This window comes from Oncorhynchus kisutch, linkage group LG4, assembly GCF_002021735.2.
Source record: "Oncorhynchus kisutch isolate 150728-3 linkage group LG4, Okis_V2, whole genome shotgun sequence".
In the NCBI taxonomy this organism is placed as follows: domain Eukaryota; kingdom Metazoa; phylum Chordata; class Actinopteri; order Salmoniformes; family Salmonidae; genus Oncorhynchus; species Oncorhynchus kisutch.
Genome location: NC_034177.2, coordinates 44,984,358 through 45,009,123, shown reverse-complemented (window position 1 = coordinate 45,009,123; position 24,766 = coordinate 44,984,358). Strand labels below are relative to the sequence as shown.

Below are 24,766 nucleotides of genomic sequence, written 5' to 3'. Positions count from 1 at the left end.
GAATCTCGATGGTTGTACAGTCTTCTCAAATAAAACTGTGAAGGACCCTGATCTCTCTTTTGACAAATATATCAAAAATATTTCAAGAGCAGCATTTTTCCATCTTTGTAATGTTGCAAAATTCTGAAACTTTTTGTACAAAAATGATGCAGAATAACTAATCCAATGCTTTTGTCACTTCATGATTAGACTACTGCAATGCTCTACTCTCTGGCTACCAGGATAAGGCGCTAAATAAACTTCAGCTAGTGGTAGATACAGCTGCTAGAATCTTGAATTGAACAAAAAAATGTTGACCATATTACTCTCGTGCTAGCCTTTGTATTTGATTTCAAGGTTTTCCTGCTAACCTGCAAAGCATTACGTGGACTTGCTTCTACCTATCTCTCCGATTTTGTCCTGTCGCACATACCTTAACGTACAGTACGCTACTGTCATAAGACACAGGCCTCCTTATTGTTCATAGAATTTCTAAGCAAACAGCTGGAGGCAGGGCTTTCTCCTGTGAGAGACGTAGACTTGGTTTTAACCTCTAAGTCTTTACTGAAGAATAATCTCTTCAGTAGGTCCTATGATTGAGTGTGGTCTGGCCCAGGAGTGTGAAGGTGAACGGCAAGGCACTGGAATGATGAACCACCCTTGCTGTCTCTGCCTGGTCGGCTACTCTCTCTCTACTGGGATTCTCTGCCTCTCATCCTATTACGGGGAGTCACTGGCCTGCTCGCATTCTCCCATCCTTCCTGTCCTTGGGCTCTTATTGTGGGGGAGACCTTTGTGAGCTATACTCAGCCTTATCTCAGGGTATTAATTTAGTGGTCTGTTGATATCCATTTGGTTGTGTGGGGGCTGTGTTTTGGCAAAATGGGTGGGGTTATATCCTGCCTGGTCTGTCTGGGGGTAACTTTTGACAATGTCCCTCCACTATGCTGCAATAGTCTGTGTGCCAGGGGTCAAGGGTCAGTCTGTCATATCTGGTGTAATTCTCCTGTCTTATCTGGTGTCCTGTGTGACCTTAGATATGCTCCCTCTAATTCTCCAACTCTCCCCCCAATTGCACATCTACTTGTCCAGTCTGTGTTTATTTTACAACTGCTACAGAAGAGAGAAGAATGTGGGAAATTAAGTTGATATAGAGAAAGGAAAGGAAAAGGGGATACTAGTCAGTTGAGAGCAGTGGTTGCTTCGGAAGGTATCTCTCCCTGAAAATACATGATCTAAGTGATTGATAGTTGGTATTCAGCAGTCATAAAAGTATGCCTTATTTACTTTGATTTTGTCAGACAGCATAGGCAGCAGCTCTATAGAGATGATGACTTGGAATAAATAATAAAGTCCTCAAATAAAACAAATGTAATATACACAACAATTGAAATATTTTTTTAATGTAAAGTAATATGAATGAATGATGGTTAATAAGTGATAAGCAGTAACTGGGCAGTTACCACCATCATGGGACTTTTATTAATTGTTTTATTCTGTGTTGTTACAGCATTCAACCCACATGATGCATAGTGCATTCAATGTCAAATAAAAAACTAAATTGAAAACAAATTGTTTATATAATCAACCTAAAACTGAACCAACCTCAAAAACTTGTAATCGCTCAGCCCTATGAACAACAAATCCACCAGGTTTTATACATAGCATTTGAAGAAATAAACTATCATCACTCAAGAAACATATAGTGAGAAAAATAAGAATATCCTAGCTCTGTATATGAAATTAAGGAAATGTGTATCTGGAGCATGTCTACTCTTTATCTCTAATAAAATATCAGATAGGAGGAAATATATAGCTAAAGATATCCCCTGAGATCCCCTGATATTGACCCTCGAAGCAGGTGTTTGGGGGATATATTGGCATGGTTTGACAGCCCTCGACTTTGCCTCGGGCATAACGACACCCATACCAGTATATCCTCCCAACACCGGCTTCTCAGGCATTATCACTTAATTACAGTCCCTCTTTTAGCATATAAATGACTTCCAAAATAGAGAAACGTATTTTTCTCACTATATGTTATTGAGTGATGATATTTTATTTCATTCTAATGTTATGTACAAAACCTGGTCGATTTTTTGTTCATAGTGCTGATTCAAAAATGATTGACATATTTTCATTAACTTTATTTTAATGAATTTATTCATACTATTTCATCCTTCCACCATATATAGTCTGACACAAATCTAGGGGTGCTACCCAAGCAGGCTGGACACGTTCTATCGGTTCGGTTTCTAGAGACACAACCCAGTCGTTCAGTCTTTTTGTTCTGTATCTATGGACGCGACCCAGTCATTCATTCTAAATGTTCCATTGCCATACTGGCTGGCAACGTTATTATCCCTTGCTTGCTAGCTAGCCAACTACTACTAACCCACAGTCACGTCAAAATGTGCAGCCAGAATAACAGAAAAGTAGCTGCATTTGCATTAAGCTGTTTTCTAGCTACATTTATTTGGATACACCCTTAACAATGAGCTAATGAGGCGTGATTCTGCCTGGCATAGAAAATGTGCTTCCTCAACAGGACACTGTTGTTCAGAGGAGCTAGTCAACAACACAGCTAACACAAGCACTTCAAACTGAAGTTGGAAAGACTGCAAACTCGCTGAACTTCATTTCGTTTTACTTTTTTTCAATTGACATTTCTTTGTATATATTCATAAAAATGACGCCAGCTGATTCATGATTTCAACTGGTTGAGAAATGCTCCCTGTCTGTCTATCTAGTCCCGACTAGCGACACATTCATTACTATGGGACAGCTGGAGATTGAATTTAAATATTTAAACAATGTTGCAAATGTCGGAGAGACAGTCGCAATGTTTACACAAATCTTAGTCTAAAAGAAATTTGAGATAATGTCTAGATGCTTTTTATAGTGGAGATCAAGTTTATAGATTGTTTGGCTGGGCTGAGGAAACAGTGGATTGTGCAGTCAGATGGAACAGAGTTAATAGGCATTTTAACATCATAGATTTAGCCAGTGGAACTTGCGGAATAGACACCAGCTGGATTGCGCTTTTAACCAATCAGCATTCAGGATTAGACCCACATGTTGTATAACTACAGAATGGATTCAGGCCGGTGATGGTGACACCGTTACTATGCAACCAGCTGTGAACGTTGCTGAGTGCCAGAGCCATAGCTATATTTGTAGTAGACAAGTACAATTTCTTTTTGCCCTAGAAAAAAAACGAGCCACCTAACTTGCAAATCCGGGTTATTCATCATATCTTTGTCCGAGCCTAGTTGAAATGAGTTGGCTAGCTAGCTATGGCTAGCTGAGTTGAAAAATTATTGAAAGCAAGCTGGCTACATCCTAGCAAGCTAGTAGCCAAGTACCTGCCCTGTATTGACTCTAAATGCCAAAGACCTAGTTACAAATTTGACCCAACCCCTTTGAATCAGAGAGGTGTGGAGTACTGCCTTAATTGACACAGGGGAGGAGTTGTTGTAGGGGATTAACTTAGAGCGTCCCACCTCGACATCTTCCAGTGAAGTTGCAGAGCACCAAATTCAAATTAAATTACTATAAATATTTAACTTTCATGAAATCACAAGTGCAATACATCAAAATAAAACTTAACTTGTTAATCAAGCCGCCGTGTCAGATTTCAAAAAAGCTTTATGGCGAAAGCAAACCATGCGATTGTCTAAGGACAGTGCTCAGCTAACAAAACAAACAGTTAGCAGCCAAGTAGATTAGTCACAAAAGTCAGAAATAGCAAGAAAATGTATCACTTACCTTTGATGATCTTCATATGGTTGCACTCACAAGACTCCCAGTTACACAATAAATGTTTGTTTTGTTCGATAAAGTCCCTCTTTGTATCCAAAAACCTCAATTTTGTTGGCGCGTTTTGTTCAGTAATCCAATGGCTCAAATGCGGACACAAGACGCAGACGAAAATGCCAAATAGTATCCATAAAGTTCGTAGAAACATGTCAAACGATGTTTATAATCAATCCTCAGGTTGTTTTTAGACTAAATAATCAATGATATTTCAACCGGACAATAGCGTTGTCAATATAAAAGAAAATCAAGAAAGGCGCGTTCTCGGTCGTGCTCAGTAACCAGCTCTGGGGACATCCCAGGGTCCACTCACTCAATGTGGTCATTCTCCCTCATTTTTCAGAATAAAGACTGTTCACAACTAGTGGAAGCCATAGGGAACGGAATCTGGGTCCTATCCCTATACATGGTGAATAGGCTTTCATTGGAAAAACAGCCATTTAAAAATAATGGCACCATATCAGTTCTGTTATATTCACAGACATTATTCTTAACAGTTTTGGAAAGGCCCAATGCTCTTAACCACTAGGCTAACTGCTGCCCACATTTAGCTGTTGTTAGCAAGGTAGCTAGCTAACGTGAGCTACGCACATCTTTCTCTGACATGCTACATCACATTACACGTCAGCTTGATGTATTTAGCTAGCTACAGTATTGTTCCCCTTTCACCTGTGGTATCATCATTAAATTGTCTCGCTAGAATAATCACATAATGTTTTATAACCAAAAGTAGCTACTAGCTAGCTAGTACCCGCTATATACTTAGCTAACGTACTCACCAACACTAGGGGTTTGATGGTTGACAGGCATCAAAAGTGACTTTGTTGGATGTAATCCATTCCTGGCCATCTGGCAATATTGTTGAAATGCATTGGTACCAACTTTATGAAAGTCCATTTTCATTCCTATTTGCCCAGCGAAATATGTGTGCGTTGCACCCATATGCAGACTTGTCAACAAATATCCACATGGCAGATGGGGGTGGACCACAACGTGTTCTCTCTGGGCAATTGGGCATCATTGGCAAAATTGAGTATGTATGTAATCCATAACCAACCCCCCAGTAAATTTCGACAAACTCACATTATGACCAAACTTTATGATAAAAATGATCATATCTACAGTCAGTTTGACACTAGAATGAGTGTTTCTGGATCTTATCGATGCCACATAGGCCGTTTAAAACCATAGAAGTTGGTTCTAAAGGGTAGGTGACCTTTAATTGAAGGCCTTGTCAAGGGGCTTCAAACACAGTTCAAATTGCCAACATATTTTACATACTGTAACGGATTTCCTCCTCTTTGTCTGAGGAGGAGTAGCACGGATCGGACCAATACGCAGCGTGGTTAGTGTCCATGATACTTTAATAATCACTGAACACGACAAAATACAAAAATAACAAAGTGAATGAAAACCAAAACAGTCCTGAATGGTGACACAGACAACAAAACAGGAAACAATCACCCACCCCAACCAGGTGGGAAAAGGCTACCTAAGTATGATTCTCAATCAGAGACAACTAACGACACCTGCCTCTGATTGAGAACCATACCAGGCCAAACACAAAAGACAACATAGAAAAACGAACATAGACAACCCACCCTAACTCACACCCTGACCTACCTAAAACAAACAAAAGAACTAAGGTCAGAACGTGACACATACGGTGGATTACCAACTGGGGTCAAAAGAAGAAACTATTGAAAAAAATATTTATACTCCAAGCTAGCACATTTGGGTCCTTGGAAGTTGTTTTTGGTTTCACATTGGTTGTGGGAACGAAGCCATACGTTTTCTTAACGGTAAAACGGAATGCTTTTTAAACATTCTGAGAACAGACACTGGGTCGAAAAGGGTCAATATCAGGGGATATCTTTAACTATATATTTACTGATATCTGAAATTTACTAAGATATATAGAGTAGACATGCTCCAGATACACATGTCCTTAATCTCATATACGAGCTAGGATATTCTCTGCAATGGAAGAGTTTCTACATGCATCTAATCCGGACCTCAGAAATCTCCCTGCTACCATGTGAGTCCAGTGAGATGGTGGTGAGACACGTTCAACAACAAAACCACCTGATGCGCCTGCATCCATTTACATATTCGTAGAATATTAAACCCAGAAAGGTTGTGTCAACATGCTGACATATATAAGCCTTTAAACGAATCCACATATTTTCAGAAATGTATGATATCTTTAGTCATTACCTGAATGCATTTTTTTAAATGCATAATTTTAATAGATATCCTTGATATGTAATAGTCATCCCCATATGTCTCATCTAAAACAAGCTAAATCTGACTCATGAAATGTCCAGCGCCCCAAATTATTTTACATGTTCAGGCACCCGAAAATGATTGTGCTCCTTCACATATCTGAGCACACATTTGCACCATATACTTAGCAGAAGACTATACCAGGAATGGAAAGGCAAACATTGTCATATTTAATCCCAGTTGCTATTTCCAAAAGCACATCTATTTATTTTTAAAGAATGCATAGCAAATCCAGAGCTCCAATCACAACACGTTTGCTCTAAAGATGCAAACGTAGGCCAAAAAATGTATTTTATTTATTTTACAGAAAATAAAAATTGTGCACCCTCAATACCCCTGCCTGCCCTGTTTGTTATGGATGCCATGGGTGCAGATTGGGTCATCAGCGGTCATCCTTCACAGTCCAGACCAAAGGTGGTAGTAGTATTGGTCTGTGGTCCACTCCAAACTGTCAATGTTTAAATCATGAATCAAAATGGTGTTGACATTTCAAGAAAATATTGTCATTTCACATAGCCATACCACAAGGTAGCTACTCTACCTACTTAATTCATGGCGAGAAAGCTAACTGGAACAAACTATCTAGCTAGCCAACTTGCTAGTTCGCTAGCTGGCTAATTTAGTTAGCTAGCCATATTAACCAGTATTACAAAATACACCTAAACATTTTTTAAAGTTAGCTGTCACCTTGAGGCTTGATAGGGGTAAAAGGGCAATTTTGTTATTTGTTAGCTAATTAGGCTACCAGTTAGCTTTACTGCCCTATCAAGCCTAGCTAGCTAGCCTTACCGGCCGCTGACCAAATTAGCCAACATTCTTGGTTCTAGTTACTAAGATAAAACATCTCACTTATTTGTTTCTCCAGTTGTCAGTTCGACCTCACACAGTTAACACACGTATTTGTGTTACCCAAATTCTAAAAGGACAGTTGGAACCCCATAGCAGAAAATATGTGATTGTTGAGTGCTTTTACCTTGCGGTTTGCAAGCCTTTATCCAGAGTGAATACCAAAATGATCAGCTAGTGTCTGAACGCATTATATGGATTTCATATTTGCCAAATTATTGAGCATGTCCTCAAAACTCAAATAAGCATTATAAATTGTCCTTATTTAACATATAAAAATGCATATCAAGATCCTGATATGGACCTCAGTCAAGAGCATATGCATTGTATGTGCTGAGAACATATACTGTGTAGGCCTATTGTCAGTATTTGTCACCATATAGAGAAAATAAGATCTCCACATAGGCCTGTCTTAGGATATCTAAGGAGTCAATACCAAGTGTGATGTCCAAAAATGATTTGTTCATTGGTGAAAAATATGGATTTCATAAACTCAGAAATGCATCAGAAATTGTCCTTATTTTCAGCATATCAAAAAGCATATCAAGATTCATATATGGACCTCAGCCAAGAGAAGCATGCCTCAATATAGCTTCATATCTTGAATGTGCTGAGAAAACACAGATACTGTATGTGATGTAAACAGTTAGTATTTGTCAACATGAAGAGAGAAAATAGGGTGTCACATACATTATCTCAGGATATTGAATGAGTCCATATCCGGCCATAGGAAATTTCCATGTGGATTTTTTGAGTAATCCCAATATCAAATATGTCTAAACGACACATGAATTCAGAATTTGTCATGATGTGGTGCATATTCAAAAGTCAAAATATACTTTGGAAATGGTCTGTAATTCTGCAGAATATCAAAAACATGTCATGTAAAGATATCCCCTTATATGAACCATTTTCGTCCAGTCAGAAGTTTTGCTTGTTCTGGGAATGTTTATTTTTAGGTTGCAGGGAGGTTCTGAGAACGTTTTACTCTGGTTCCTTGAAAGTGTTCCTGGGAGGTTTTATTAACGCTATGAGAACAGAAACGATAGGTTATTTTAATGTTTTGAGTAACTTCCTTAAAATGTTCACTTAATGTTTCAGTAAAACCTTGTAAGCACTGCTATCTTATTTGGAATGAGCTTTTTTTTATTACTCCAAGCACAGATAGAACACACAATGCAGTTCCTTAGGCATTAATCATGCAAACACACTTCTTTTTTATTCTGACAAGGCATCAGTGAGATTTGAACCTATTATCTCTTGTTCAACCAGGATGGAGCTAGCATGCCATATTGTTTTACACATACAAAGCTGTTAATTTTTGTCTATCCAATCACCCCCCCCCCCCCCCCCCCCCTTTTTTTTAAGTATACAAGCACTCATTAAGATCAGGTGTGGCCAATTATTGAGCACAGCCAACACACCTGAACACACTGAACAATTTTGAGGATAGAGAGAGTTTTGTTGATGCTGAGAATGGAATGTATATGTTTTTAAATAACATTCTTGGAACGTGCTCTGAAAGTTACTAAAGTTTTCCTGTCATTTTTATTGAACGTTTTTATTACGTTCTCAGAACAATTTGAGAACATGACTTAAAGTAGAACTTAAAGTAGAACCCACAGAAGAACGTTGTTTCTTTAACGTTCTCTGAACTATTTGAGAACATTCTCGATGTCAAACCAGTTGGAGAACGTTCCTAGAATATTACCACATTTCTTTTTAAATGTAACCGTGTTTAAATGTTTAGGAAACATTCTGTTAAAGTAATGAAATAACAAGAAAATTATGTTTTTCGTTAAGCAACTATCCTACATCATTCCCGGAAAGTTGTGGGGAGGTTGTATGCAAAAAAACAAACATAGGACAACCATGCTCTCACCAAGCTCTAAGAAACATATGGTTCCCAGAACGGTACGTGCTAGATGGGCTGTATTTTTTTTTAACACAGAAATGCCAGGTTGATCAAAGCTCTAGTTAATTGTTAAACATGGAAAGCAGCCTTCTGTCACAATAAAAATCCACAACTCATCAATTAATAACAAACCTTGAAAGAATGATTCACCAAAATGTCTGTGTTTTTATTGCCTGTTCCATCCCTGGCTCTGCAGGGAACGATAGTGCAGGGTACCGTGGGTAGGCAGAACGGAGATTCCTGTGAGTGTGCATTGGAAAATAATTGCACGCAGTCAAAGCCATTCATTTAAGACCTTGAGGAGCACAGCTCAGTAATTCAGCACCACAGTCTAGTGGACACCGCACAACACACAACGCAACGGAGGACAGCAAATTCCAGTGGATGGATTCAACCAGTGGTACAATTCTAAGACTTAAAATATATTCAAGATAGAATACAAAGTTTTGACATAGGCTTAACTAAAGTCATATTTCAGAGGAAAACTTCGTTGGATAAAGAGTTTAGCCACTCTTCGCTTGCGTAATGCTGGTGTAGGCAAAAGTGATATTTGGGATAACTGAATGCGCCAGGCGCCTGGAATCGGGGTCTAGATACTGTAGGCGTTAGGAGTGTTGTGGAGCTGCCGGAGAGCCCTTCATTATTAAGAAGGATGCTGGTGGGAAATGCCTGGAGACAGAGAGGACGAGATTTTTCGAAAGGCTCTGGAACTGCTGTCGGATCTCTGTTCTAGGGGCGAAGTGCAAAACGACAACTGTGTGGATTTTATATACTATTTTCGAGATCTTGCCAGACCAAGACACTCAGACTCAGGTATGTTGTGGAATGCTGTAACTAATATAAAAATCATGAGATGTATTTAAATAGATTTTCTTTTGCATTGTGAGATTTGAAACTTATGCCAACTCAATTTCAGAAGTTAATGTAGACTATATCTTGGAAAATAGACTGAAAATTGCAACGATTTCAGTGGTTTTTTAAACTGTTTTTAAGACACTTTTCCATTGATTAGGAGCTTTAGGAACTTGTTGCATATGCTTTATATCAATTAAAACTGGATAACAGTGCATTGTGTATTTCAATTTAAACGACCTACATGAGCTTGCCTGTGGAGGGGATATGAGCCCCACCCATTCTCCATAGCCTAGATAACATAATGCTTTGAAGATTGCATGACACAGTATTCCAGTGGCAGTATCATTCTAAATTATTCTAAATGTTTTGTATTCTAAATGTTAATTTGACTGTTTATTTATGATTTATATTGCTGTATATTGACTATGATAATAAAACTACCTTTAAAGAGCAACTGCCCCTAAAAACCAACTAATCCCTTTGAAAAGGGCCTATGTGGCATTAACCTGGACTCAGGGGTATATGTAACATAGATACATAAATCCGGGACACACCAATTAGTATGATATGTAATATGTTTATATATGTATTCATTTATATTAACATTCACCTAATACCTTTTTTGCACTATTGGTTAGAGCCTGTAAGTAAGCATTTCACTGTAAGGTCGACACAGGTTGTATTCGGCGCACGTGACAAATAAACTTGGATTCGATTTTAATTTGTGGATGTCCATCATCCATTTTGTATGATATGTTATGAATTACAAGTTATGTTACACATTTAAATTGGTACAACATGCTACGAATTGCAATTCATAGAATATGTTATGAATTTGCAAAATGTATTAAATGTTACGAATTCTAATTCCTTGGCTAGGTAGCTAACGTTAGCTAGGCTAAGGGTTATGGGTTAAGGTTAGGAGTTAGCTGACATGCTAAGTAGGCTAGTTGCAAAGTAACACACAAAAAAGCAGTTGCAAAGTTGCTAATTATCTAAAATGCTAAAGTTGTCCGTGATAAGATTCGAAACCCCCGTGCTAGACGTTTGCGTTATACGCTGACCCATCCACCCAGACCAACCACCCTACTTTCGTTTTTGGCTTAAGTAACGTTCTGTCTTACAGTGCATTCAGAAACTATTCACACCACTTAACTTTTTCCACATTTTGCTTTGTTGCAGCCGGAATGTAAAATGTATTCAAATTAGATGTGTTTGTCACTGGCCTACACACAATATCCCATAACGTCAAAGTGGAATTACATTTTTACAAATGTATAAAAAAAAAAAAATACTGAAATGTCCTGAGTCAATAGGCATTCAACCCATTTGTTATGGCAAGTCTAAATAAGTAAAATATTTGCTTAACAAGTCCTACAATAAGTTGCATGGACTCTGTGTGCAATAATAGTGTTTAACATTATTTTGAATTACTACTTAATCTCTGTACCCCACACATACAGATTCAACCACAAAGATCAAGGAGGTTTTCAATGCCGCACAAAGAAGAACACCTATTGATAGATGTGTTAAAAAAAGAAAAAAAGCAGACATTGAATATCACTTTGAGCATGGTGAAGTTATTAATTACACTTTGGATGGTGTATCAAAACACCCAGTCACTACAAAGATACAGGCGTCCTTCCTAACTTGCCGGAGAGGAAGGTAACCAGTCAGGGATTTCATCATGAGGCCACTGGTGACTTTAAAACAGTTTATTGGCTGTGATAGGAGAAAACTGAGGATGGATCAACAACATTGTAGTTACTCTGCAATACTAACCTAATTGACAGGGTGAAAAGACGGAAGCCTGTAAAGAATCAAAATATTCCAAATTATGCATCCTGTTTGCAACAAGACACTAGAGTAATACTGCAAAATAATTGGCAAAGCAACTTTTTGTCCTGAATACAGTGTTATGTTTGGGGCAAATCCAATAGAACACTTTACTGACTACCACTCTCCATATGGGGCGGCAGCGTAGCCTAGTGGTTAGAGCGTTGGACTAGTAACCGGAAGTTTGCGAGTTCAAACCCCCGAGTTGACAAGGTCGTTCTGCCCCTGAACAGGCAGTTAACTCACTGTTCCCAGACCGTCATTGAAAATAAGAATGTGTTCTTAACTGACTTGCCTGGTTAAATAAAGGTAAAAAAATATATATATATTATCAAGTATAGTTGTGGCTGCATCATGTTATGGGTATGATTTTAATAGTTGAGGCACAAATGTATAATGGATGCAGCTATGATGGTAATAGATAACTCATGTCTGACTATAACACTATATTAACTAGCAGGAACAAGCTCAAAACAACCCAGGGCCATAGCAAAACATGTCACACTTGGTTGCATAGAGTAATGGTGTCACCGCTCTTTACACATTTTTTCCTATGTCTGTCATTTCCATTACACGTCACAAATGATCATTTTTGGCGACATTGCTATTTTAGAAAATACCTGGGTCTATAGCAATCTGCCAAATGACAAACGCATTCTAATTAGATCAGATAGGTGTGTTGTAACTGTTGCCTTATAATGACATTAACATACAGTACCAGCCAAAAGTTTGGACACACCTACTCATTCAAGGGTTTTTCTTTATTTGACTATTTTCTACATTGTAAAAACTATGAAATAATACATATGGAATCATGTAGGAAGAAAGTGTTAAACAAATCAAAATATATTTTAGATTTTAGATTCTTCAAAGTAGCCACTCTTGCCATGATGACATCTTTACACCTTCTTGGCATTCTCTCAACCAGCTTCATGAGGAATGCTTTTCCAAATGTCTTGAAGGAGTTTCCACATATGCTGAGTACTTGTTGGCTGTTTTTCCTTCACTCTGCAGTCCAACTCATCCCAAACCATCTCAATTGGGTTGAGGTCGGGTAATTGTGGAGGCCAGATAATCTGAAGCAGCACTCCATCACTCTCCTTGGTCAAATATTCCTTACACAGCCAGGAGGTGTGTTTTGGGTCATTGAAAAACAAATGATAGTCACATTAAGCGCGAACCAGTTGGGGTGGAAAATCGCTTTCGAATCCTGTGGTAGCCATGCTGGTTAAGTGTGCCTTTGAATTCTAAATAAATCACCAAGAGTGTCACCAGCAAAGCACCCCCACACCTCCTCCTCCATGCTTCACGGTGGGAATCACACATGCGGAGATCATCCGTTCACTTACTCTGCGTCTCACAATGACACAGCGATTGGAACCAAACATCTCAAATTTGGACTCAAGCAAGCCCAAGCAAGTCCCTTATTCTTATTGGTGTTCTTTAATAGTGGTTTCTTTGCAGCAATTCGACCATGAAGGCCTGACTCATGCAGTTTCCTCTGTGACTTGATGTTGAGATGTGTCTGTGACTTGAACTCTGTGAAGTATTTATTTGGGCTGCCATTTCTGAGGCTGGTAACTCTAATGAACTCTAATTATCCTCTTCTGTAGAGGTAACTCTATGTCTTCCTTACCTGTGGCAGTCCTCATGAGAGCTAGTTTCATCATAGCACTTGATGGTTTTTGCAACTGCCCTTGAAAATGTTTTAAAAGTTCTAGACATTTTCCAGATTGACTGACCTTCATGTCTTAAAGTAATGATGAACTGTCATTTCTCCTTGCTTATTTGAGATGTTCTTGTCATAATATGGACTTGGTCTTTTACCAAATAGGGATATCTTCTATCTACCTTGTCACAACATAGCTGATTGGCTCAAACGCATTAAGAAGGAAAGAAATTCCACAAACAAACTTTTATCAAGGCCCACCTGTTATTTGAAATGCATTCCAGGTGATTAAATCATGAAGCTGGTTGAGAGAATGCCAGGAGTGTGCAAAGCTGTCATCAAGGCAAAGGGTGGCTACTTTGAAGAATCTCATATATAAAATATATTTTGATTTGTTTAAAACTTTCTTGGTTACTACATGATAGTTTTGATGTCTTCACTATTTTTCTACAATGTAAGAAATAAGAAAAATAAAGAAAAACCCTTGAATGAGTGTTTCCAAACTTTTGACTGGTACTGTATAATTGCTAAGAATGTGAGAGTAGGGTGACCAGCACCAATGTCAAACACTGTAACCACTGTCCAAATAAGGGATTTCTCTAGATATACTTATTTGGCCAGTATAGTTAGGCCCTGTCCAGAAGAAACCCTAATCCCTAAATAAGTGCCAAGAACATGGTGCTTATTTAACCAGATAGTCAGTTAAGAACACATTCTTATTTACTATGACAGTCTACACTGACCAAATCTGGACAATGCTGGGCCAATTGTGGACCCCCCTATGGTACTCCCAATCACAGCCAGTTGTGATACAGCCTGGAATCAAACCAGGGTGGCTGTAGTGACACTGAGATGCAGTGCCTTAGACTGCGCCACTCGGGAGCTCAAGTCACAGCGAGATTGTTGGAGCTAAAGCACAGAGAGATTCTGGCAGCAAAGTTTAATTCATGGCAATAAAAATGAAACACCAGGTAAAAAACCTAGGTGTTACAGTATTTAAGATTCTGAACTCAATTTCTAATCAGTCATTAGGAATGTGACCAAAATAGCTTTTTACCAACTGAGGAACATTTCCAAGGTGCGGCTGTTTCTCTATCAGGCTGATACAGACAGACTCATCCATGTTTTTATAACAAGCCGGCTTGACTACTGTAATGCTCTCCTGTCTGGTCTACCCAAGAAGGCCATTGGTCAACTGCAAAAGATACAGAATGCTACAGCAAGGGTACTTAGCAAGACCAGAGCACACATTACACCAATTTTAAGATCTCTGCACTGGCTGCCTGTGAGTTTTAGAAATCATTTAAAGATTCTTCTGTTGGTTTTTAAATCAATCCACGACTGTGCACACCAATACATGTCAGACATGCTTTTCAGTTATGTACCCAGTAGGTCTCTCAGGTCCTCTGGCACTGGCCGTTTAACTATCCCAAAGCCTAGGATCAAGAGGCATGGAGAGGCAGCCTTTAGTCATTCTTTTTCCCAGCCTCTGGAATAGCCTGCCAGAAAAACCTGAGGTGGGCCGAAACTGTGGACATATTTCAAAGAGATCTTAAAACATACCATTTTAGATTTGCTTTTCCTTAGGTGGCTTTTTAGCCATTCAGATTTGGTCATTCTTTTGTTTTGTTTTTCCTGTCATGTTTGTTGCATAGTAAATATTTCAGTATTAATTTGAATTGTTTTTAGTTTTTTTGTGAAGCATGTCTGAAATTAAATATACTGAACAAAAATATAAACGCAATATGTAACAATTTAAAATACTTTTCTGAGTTACAGTTCATAGAAGGAAATCAGTCAATTGAAATACATTCACTAGGCCCTAATCTATGGATTTCCCGACTGGGCAGGGGTGCACCACCCACTTGGGAGCCAGATCCACCCATTGGGGAGCCAGGCCCAGCCTATCAGAATGAGTTTTTCCCCAAAAAGGGCTTTATTACAGACAGAAATACTCCTCAGCATACTTACTTACTAGCCCTTTCCCAACAATGCAGTTAAAAAGTACGAACATTTACAAATAGATACAAAATAAATTGTTACACAAAAAAATAGCACTAAATACAAGGAGTACCGGTACCGAGTCAGTGTCCTGGGGTACAAGGTAGTTAGGGTGATTGACTGAGGTAATATGTACATATAGTTTTGGTTAGGTGATTGATTTAAGTACTATGTACATGTATGTAAAATAAAATTAAATGTTATTTATCACATACGCCAAATACAACAGGTAGACCTTACCGTGAAATGCTTACTTACAAGCCCTTAACCAACAATGCAGTTTTAAGAAAATAGAGTTAAGAAAATATTTACTAAATAAACTAAAAACATTTTTTTTTTTTAAAGGTAACACAATAAAATCACAATAATGATGCTATATAAAGTGGGCACCGGTACCGAGTCGATGTGCGGGGGTGCTGGTTAGGCAAGGTAATTTGTACATGTACAGTAGGTAGGGGTGAAGTTACGATGCACAGATAATAAACAGTGAAAGGAGCAATGTAAAAACAATTGGGCAGGAGGCAGGTGTCAATGCAAATAGTACGGGTGGCCATTTTATTAATTATTCAGCAGTCTAATGGCTTTGGGGTAGAAGCTGTTAAGGAGCCTTTTGGACCTACACTTGGCGCTCCGGTACCACTTACCGTGCGTTAGCAGTGAGAACAGTCTATGAATTGGGTGACTGGAGTCTTGGCTTGGCCCCATTGATGTACTGGGCCGCACGCACTACCCTCTGTAGTGCCTTACGGTCGGAAGCCGAGCAGTTGCCGTACCAAGAGGTGATTCAACCGGTCAGAATGCTCATGATCAAATCAAATCAAATCGAATTTATTTATATAGCCCTTCGTACATCAGGTGATATCTCAAAGTGCTGTACAGAAACCCAGCCTAAAACCCCAAACAGCAAGCAATGCAGGTGTAGAAGCACGGTGGCTAGGAAAAACTCCCTAGAAAGGCCAATACCTAGGAAGAAACCTAGAGAGGAACCAGGCTATGTGGGGTGGCCAGTCCTCTTCTGGCTGTGCCGGGTGGAGATTATAACAGAACATGGCCAAGATGTTCAAATGTTCATAAATGACCAGCATGGTCGAATAATAATAAGGCAGAACAGTTGAAACTGGAGCAGCAGCACAGTCAGGTGGAAGTTGAAACTGGAGCAGCAGCATGGCCAGGTGGACTGGGGACAGCAAGGAGTCATCATGTCAGGTAGTCCTGGGGCATGGTCCTAGGGCTCAGGTCAGTTGAAACTGGAACAGCAGCATGGCCAGGTGGACTGGGGACAGCAAGGAGTCATCATGTCAGGTAGTCCTGGGGCATGGTCCTAGGGCTCAGGTCCTCCGAGAGAGAGAAAGAAAGAGAGAAGGAGAGAATTAGAGAACGCACACTTAGATTCACACAGGACACCGAATAGGACAGGAGAATTACTCCAGATATAACAAACTGACCCCAGCCCCCCGACACATAAACTACTGCAGCATAAATACTGGAGGCTGAGACAGGAGGGGTCAGGAGACACTGTGGCCCCATCCGAGGACACCCCCGGACAGGGCCAAACAGGAAGGATATAACCCCACCCACTTTGCCAAAGCACAGCCCCCACACCACTAGAGGGATATCTTCAACCACCAACTTACCATCCTGAGACAAGGCTGAGTATAGCCCACAAAGATCTCCGCCACGGCACAACCCAAGGGGGGGGCGCCAACCCAGACAGGATGACCACAACAGTGAATCAACCCACTCAGGTGACGCACCCCCTCCAGGGACGGCATGAGAGAGCCCCAGCAAGCCAGTGACTCAGCCCCTGTAATAGGGTTAGAGGCAGAGAATCCCAGTGGAAAGAGGGGAACCGGCCAGGCAGAGACAGCAAGGGCGGTTCGTTGCTCCAGAGCCTTTCCGTTCACCTTCCCACTCCTGGGCCAGACTACACTCAATCATATGACCTACTGAAGAGATGAGTCTTCAGTAAAGACTTAAAGGTTGAGACCGAGTTTGCGTCTCTGACATGGGTAGGCAGACCGTTCCATAAAAATGGAGCTCTATAGGAGAAAGCCCTGCCTCCAGCTGTTTGCTTAGAAATTCTAGGGACAATTAGGAGGCCTGCGTCTTGTGACCGTAGCGTACGTGTAGGTATGTACGGCAGGACCAAATCAGAGAGATAGGTAGGAGCAAGCCCATGTAATGCTTTGTAGGTTAGCAGTAAAACCTTGAAATCAGCCCTTGCTTTGACAGGAAGCCAGTGTAGAGAGGCTAGCACTGGAGTAATATGATCACATTTTTTGGTTCTAGTCAGGATTCTAGCAGCCGTATTTAGCACTAACTGAAGTTTATTTAGTGCTTTATCCGGGTAGCCGGAAAATAGAGCATTGCAGTAGTCTAACCTAGAAGTGACAAAAGCATGGATAAATTTTTCTGCATCATTTTTGGACAGAAAGTTTCAGATTTTTGCAATGTTACGTAGATGGAAAAAAGCTGTCCTCGAAATGGTCTTGATATGTTCTTCAAAAGAGAGATCAGGGTCCAGAGTAACGCCGAGGTCCTTCACAGTTTTATTTGACATTAAGATTAATTGTCAGATTCAACAGAAGATCTCTTTGTTTCTTGGGACCTAGAACAAGCATCTCTGTTTTGTCCGAGTTTAATAGTAGAAAGTTTGCAGCCATCCACTTCCTTATGTCTGAAACACATGCTTCTAGCGAGGGCAATTTTGGGGCTTCACCATGTTTCATTGAAATGTACAGCTGTGTGTCATCCGCATAGCAGTGAAAGTTTACATTATGTTTTCGAATAACATCCCCAAGAGGTAAAATATATAGTGAAAACAATAGTGGTCCTAAAACGGAACCTTGAGGACCACCGAAATTTACAGTTGATTTGTCAGAGGACAAACCATTCACAGAGACAAACTGATATCTTTCCGACAGATAAGATCTAAACCAGGCCAGAACATGTCCGTGTAGACCAATTTGGGTTTCCAATCTCTCCAAAAGAATGTGGTGATCGATGGTATCAAAAGCAGCACTAAGGTCTAGGAGCACGAGGACAGATGCAGAGCCTCGGTCCGATGCCATTAAAATGTCATTTACCACCTTCACAAGTGCCGTCTCAGTGCAATGATGGGGTCTAAAACCAGACTGAAGCATTTCGTATACATTGTTTGTCTTCAGGAAGGCAGTGAGTTGCTGCGCAACAGCCTTCTCTAAAAATTTTGAGAGGAATGGAAGATTCGATATAGGCCGATAGTTTTTTATATTTTCTGGGTCAAGGTTTGGCTTTTTCAAGAGAGGCTTTATTACTGCCACTTTTAGTGAGTTTGGTACACATCCAGTGGATAGAGAGCCGTTTATTATGTTCAACATAGGAGGGCCAAGCACAGGAAGCAGCTCTTTCAGTAGTTTAGTTGGAATAGGGTCCAGTATGCAGCTTGAAGGTTTAGAGGCCATGATTATTTTCATCATTGTGTCAAGAGATATAGTACTAAAACACTTGAGCGTCTCTCTTGATCCTAGGTCCTGGCAGAGTTGTGCAGACTCAGGACAACTGAGGTTTGGAGGAATACGCAGGTTTAAAGAGGAGTCCGTAATTTGCTTTCTAATAATCATAATCTTTTCCTCAAAGAAGTTCATGAATTTATCACTGCTAAAGTGAAAGTCATCCTCTCTTGGGGAATGCTGCTTTTTAGTTAGCTTTGCGACAGTATCAAAAAGGAATTTTCCTCAATTAAGTTAGAAAAATAGGATGATCGAGCAGCAGTAAGGGCTCTACGGTACTGCACGGTACCGTCCTTCCAAGCTAGTCGGAAGACTTCCAGTTTGGTGTGGCGCCATTTCCGTTCCAATTTTCTGGAAGCTTGCTTCAGAGCTCGGGTATTTTCTGTGTACCAGGGAGCTAGTTTCTTATGAGAATTTTTTTTAGTTTTTAGGGGTGCAACTGCATCTAGGGTATTGCGCAAGGTTAAATTGAGATCCTCAGTTAGGTGGTTAACTGATTTTTGTCCTCTGGCGTCCTTGGGTAGGCAGAGTGAGTCTGGAAGGGCATCAAGGAATCTTTGTGTTGTCTGTGAATTTATAGCACGACTTTTGATGTTCCTTGGTTGGGGTCTGAGCAGATTATTTGTTGCAATTGCAAACGTAATAAAATGGTGGTCCGATAGTCCAGGATTATGAGGAAAAACATTAAGATCCACCACAAAACTAGGTCCAGCGTATGACTGTGACAGTGAGTGGGTCCAGAGACATGTTGGACAAAACCCACTGAGTCGATGATGGCTCCGAAAGCCTTTTGGAGTGGGTCTGTGGACTTTTCCATGTGAATATTAAAGTCACCAAAGATTAGAATATTATCTGCTATGACTACAAGGTCCGATAGGAATTCAGGGAACTCAGTGAGAAACGCTGTATATGGCCCAGGAGGCCTGTAAACAGTAGCTATAAAAAGTGATTGAGTAGGCTGCATAGATTTCATGACTAGAAGCTCAAAAGACGAAAACGTCATTTTTTTGGGTAAATTGAAATTTGCTATCGTAAATGTTAGCAACACCTCCGCCTTTGCGGGATGCACGGGGGATATGGTCACTAGTGTAGCCAGGAGGTGAGGCCTCATTTAAAACAGTAAATTCATCAGGCTTAAGCCATGTTTCAGTCAGGCCAATCACATCAAGATTATGATCAGTGATTAGTTCATTGACTATAATTGCCTTTGAAGTAAGGGATCTAACATTAAGTAGCCCTATTTTGAGATGTGAGGTATCATGATCTCTTTCAGTAATGACAGGAATGGAGGTGGTCTTTATCCTAGTGAGATTGCTAAGGCGAACACCGCCATGTTTAGTTTTGCCCAACCTAGGTCGAGGCACAGACACGGTCTCAATGGTGATAGCTGAGCTGACTACACTGACTGTGCTAGTGGCAGACTCCACTATGCTGGCAGGCTGGCTAACAGCCTGCTGCCTGGCCTGCACCCTATTTCATTGTGGAGCTAGAGGAGTTAGAGCCCTGTCTATGTTGGTAGATAAGATGAGAGCACCCCTCCAGCTAGGATGGAGTCCGTCACTCCTCAGCAGGTCAGGCTTGGTCCTGTTTGTGGGTGAGTCCCAGAAAGAGGGCCAATTATCTACAAATTCTAACTTTTGGGAGGGGCAGAAAACAGTTTTCAACCAGCGATTGAGTTGTGAGACTCTGCTGTAGAGCTCATCACTCCCCCTAACTGGGAGGGGGCCAGAGACAATTACTCGATGCCGACACATCTTTCTAGCTGATATGCACGCAGAAGCTATGTTGCGCTTAGTGATCTCTGACTGTTTCATCCTAACATCGTTGGTGCCGACGTGGATAACAATATCTCTATACTCTCTACACTCGCCAGTTTTAGCTTTAGCCAGCACCATCTTCAGATTAGCCTTAACGTCGGTAGCCCTGCCCCCGGGTAAACAGTGTATGATCGCTGGATGATTCGCTTTAAGTCTAATACTGCGGGTAATGGAGTCGCCAACGACTAGAGTTTTCAATTTGTCAGAGCTAATGGTGGGAAGCTTCGGCGTCTCAGACCCCGTAACGGGAGGAGTAGAGACAAGAGAAGAATCGGCCTCTGACTCCGACCCGCTGCTTAATGGGGAAAACTGGTTGAAAGTTTCTGTCGGCTGAATGAGCGACACCGTTTGAGCGTTCCTACAGCATTTCCTTCCAGAAACCGTGAGAAAGTTGTCCGGCTGCGGGGACTGTGCCAGGGGATTTACACTACTATCTGTACTTACTGGTGGCACAGACGCTGTTTCATCCTTTCCTACACTGAAATTACCCTTGCCTAACGATTGCGTCTGAAGCTGGGCTTGCAGCACAGCTATCCTCGCCGTAAGGCGAGTACAGCGGCTGCAACTAGAAGGCATCATGTTAATGTTACTATTTAGCTTCGGCTGTTGGAGGTCCTGACGAATCGTGTCCAGATAAAGCGTCCGGAGTGAAAAAGTTGAGGAAAAAATAAATAAATATATGAACAGTAATTAAAAAGTGAAAACCGTAAAGTTGTCAGGTAGCAAAACAGGTTGGCAACAAAACGCACAGCAACTCGAAAACAAGCCTGCAAGTTGTGACCGGAAATGACGTTCCAAACTTCTGATCTGAGTCGTTTGCGCAAAAATGCAAATGCTTTCCGTTTGAGTTATATTAGGTTTTATTTTCATTCATGATGGTTTAGCTGTAGAACTTTTTGAGGATCTGAGGGCCCTCTTCAAATTTGTTCAGTCTCCTGAGGGGGAAAAGGCATTGTCGTACCCTCTTCATGACTGTCTTGGTGTGTTTGGACCATGATAGTTTATTGGTGAACTTGAAACTCTCGACCCGCTCCACTACAGCCCTGTCGATGTGAATGGGGGCATGCTCTACCCTCCTTCTCCTGTAGTCCACAATCAGCTCTTTTGTCTTGCTTACGTTGAGGGAGAGGTTGTTGAAACCATACTGCCAGGTCTCTGACCTCACCCTTATAGGCTGTCTCATCGTTGTCGGTGATCAGGCCTACCACCGTTGTGTCGTCAGCAAACTGGTGGGGCCCGTCAGGAAATCCAGGATCCAGTTGCAGAAGGGAGGGTTTAGTCCCAGGGTCCTTAGCTTAGTGATGAGCTTTGTGGCCACTATAGTGTTTAACGATGAGCTGTTGTCAATGAACAGTATTCTCACATAGGTGTTCCTTTTGTCCAGGTAGGAAAGGGCAGTGTTGAGTGCAATTGAAATTGCGGCATCTGTGGATCTGTTGGGGCGGTATGCAAATTGGAGTGGGTCTAGGGTTTCCGGGATGATGGTGTTGGTTTTAGCCATGACCAGCTTTTCAAAGCATTTCATGGCTACAGTGCAACGGGGCAGTAGTCATTTAGGCAGGTTACCTTTGCTTTCATGGGCACAGGGACTATGGTGGTCTGCTTAAAAACAAAGGTATTACACACTCGGTCAGGGAGAGGTTGAAAATGTCAATGGATACTCTTGCCAGTTGGTCTACACATGCTCTGAGTACAGGTCCTAGTAATCCGTCTGGCCTGTCGTCCTTGTGAATGTTAACCTGTTCAAAGGTCTTGCTCACATCGGCTATGGAGAGCGTGGTCACACAGTTGTCCGGAACAGCTGGAGCTCTCATGCATGCTTCAGTGTTGCTTGCCTCAAAGCGCACATCTGATAGTCTAGTGTCACTGGGCATCTCGCGGCTGTATTTCCCTTTGTAGTCCTACGAGCGCCAGAGCCGGTGTATTTGGATGAAATCTTAGACCTGCATTGATGCTTTGCCTGTTTGATGGTTTGTCTGCGGGCATAGCGGGAGCGGCAGCTCTGGCCTTTTGCTCGGTGTGGATGTTGCCTGTAATCCATGGCTTCTGGTTGGGATATGTATGTACAGTCGCTGTGGGGATGGGGGGGTGGGGTGAACAGCAGAAAGTCTGGGTAGCCATTTAATTAACTGTTCAGAAGTCATGTCTTTGGGGTCAACGCTGTTCAGGAGCCTTTAGGTCCCAGATTTGGCGTTCCGGTACTGCTTGCCATGCGGTACCAGAGAGCACAGACTGTGACTTGGGTGGCTGTCAGGAAGAAGAGTATCCAATTGCAGAGGGAGGTGTTTAATGACAGGGTCCTTAGAATAGGGAAGCGTTTGTACGGCACTATGGTGTTGAATGCTGAGCTCAACCGATACCTGACATGGACAATGGTGTTGTAGTGGGAAGATTGGAGTACTGTGATCCAAGAGGTTGTGAGCTCAACTCCAGTGGTGTGTATTCATGGATACCAAAGAAGGTCAGGTTTCCCCAAGAATGTACCAACAAAAAAACATATAAAATAATGTATTTTATCTCTCTGTGAGAGAATTTGGGAGAGGCAGAATGTACACTACCGATAACAAGTTTAAGAACACCTACTCATTCAAGGGTTTTTCTTTATTTCTTTTACTATTTTCTACATTGTAGAATAATAGTGAAGACATCAAAACTATGAAATAACAGATATGGAATCATGTAGTAGCCAACAAAGTGTTAAACAAATCAAAATATATTTTATATTTGAGATTATTCAAAGTTGCCAACCTTTGCCTTGACAGCTTTGCACACTCTTGGCATTCTCTCAACCAGCTTCATGAGGTAGTCACCTGGAATGCATTTCAGTTAACAGGTTTGCCATCTTAAAAGTTAATTTGTGGAATTTCTTTCCTTCTTAATGCATTTGAACCAATCAGTTGGGTTGTGACAAGGTAGGTGGGGTATACAGAAGATACCCCTATTTGGTAAAAGACCAAGTCCATATTATGGCCAGAACATCTCAAATAAGAAAAGCGAAATTACAGTCCATCATTACTTTAAAACCTCTCAGGCTAGCGGGACGCCTAGTGGACAGCTTGTGGAAGCTTTGGGAATTGCAATCTGGGAGCTGGAATTGCATATGCCCCTATGCTTTCCATTGTAAGAGCATGGGCTCTCTAAAAAAAAGATCCTGTTGGTTTTTCTGACCGTATCTATTGTGTTATAGTCTCATACATTATTCAAACATTTCTACAAACTTCAAAGTGTTTTCTATCCAATGGTACGGAAATTCAGAAAAAAGGACCCTAGCCTGAAGAAGTTTAAGATATGAAGTTCAGTCAACACGGAACATTTCAATAACTTTTAAAGTTTCTTCAAGTGTAGTCGCAAAAACCGTCAAGCGCTATGATGGAACCGGCTCTCATGAGGACCGTTACATGAATGGGAAATCTAGAGTTACCTCTGCTGCAGAAGATAAGTTCATTAAAGGTGCATAGAAGTGTCTTAGTACATACAACGTATAACTACAAGTGGGGTGGCAGGTAGCCTAGTAGTTAGAGCATTGGACTTGGAACTGGAATTTTGCAGGATCAAATCCCTGAGCTGACAGGGTAAAAACTGTCATTCTGCCTCTGAACAAGGCTGTTAACCCACTAGGCGGTCATTGAAAATAAGAATTTGTTCTTAACTGACTTGCCTAGTTAAATAAATTACAAACTTCAGAAATTGCAGCCCAAATAAATGCTTTACATAGTTCAAGTAACAGACACATCTCAACATCAACTGTTCAGAGCAGACTGTATGAATCAGGACTTAATTTATTAAGAACAAATTCTTATTTACAATGACGGCCTAACAAAAGGCAAAAGGCCTCCTGGGGCTGGGATTGAAAAACTAATATATACACGTACTGTATATACAGTGGGGAGAACAAGTATTTGCACACACTGCAGCAGGGATTTTACCCCACTTCTCCATACAGACCTTCTCCAGATCCTTCAGGTTTCGAGGCTGTCGCTGGGCAATACGGACTTTCAGCTCCCTCCAAAGATTTTCTATTGGGTTCAGGTCTGAAGACTGGCTAGGCCACTCCAGGACCTTGAGATGCTTCTTACGGATCCACTCCTTATTTGCCCTGGCTGTGTGTTTCGGGTCGTTGTCATGCTGGAAGACCCAGCCACGACCCATCTTCAATGCCCTTACTGAGGGAAGGAGTTTGTTGGCCAAGCTCTCGCGATACTTGGCCCCATCCATCCTCCCATCAATACGGTGCAGTCGTCCTGTCCCCTTTGCA

General features: G+C 41.0%; 1 protein-coding gene across 1 annotated transcript in view; it reads left to right on the top strand.

The window, feature by feature from the left end:
• The first annotated feature begins 9,040 nt into the window (after positions 1 to 9,040).
• LOC109889590 (synaptotagmin-9-like) overlaps positions 9,041 to 24,766 on the top strand; it is a 54,465-nt gene continuing 38,739 nt past the window's right edge. Inside the window, exon 1 of the mRNA XM_020481136.2 lies at positions 9,041 to 9,655. Coding sequence (XP_020336725.2) covers positions 9,508 to 9,655 — 148 coding nt within the window. The 5' untranslated portion in view covers positions 9,041 to 9,507. The remainder of the gene's footprint in view (positions 9,656 to 24,766) is intronic.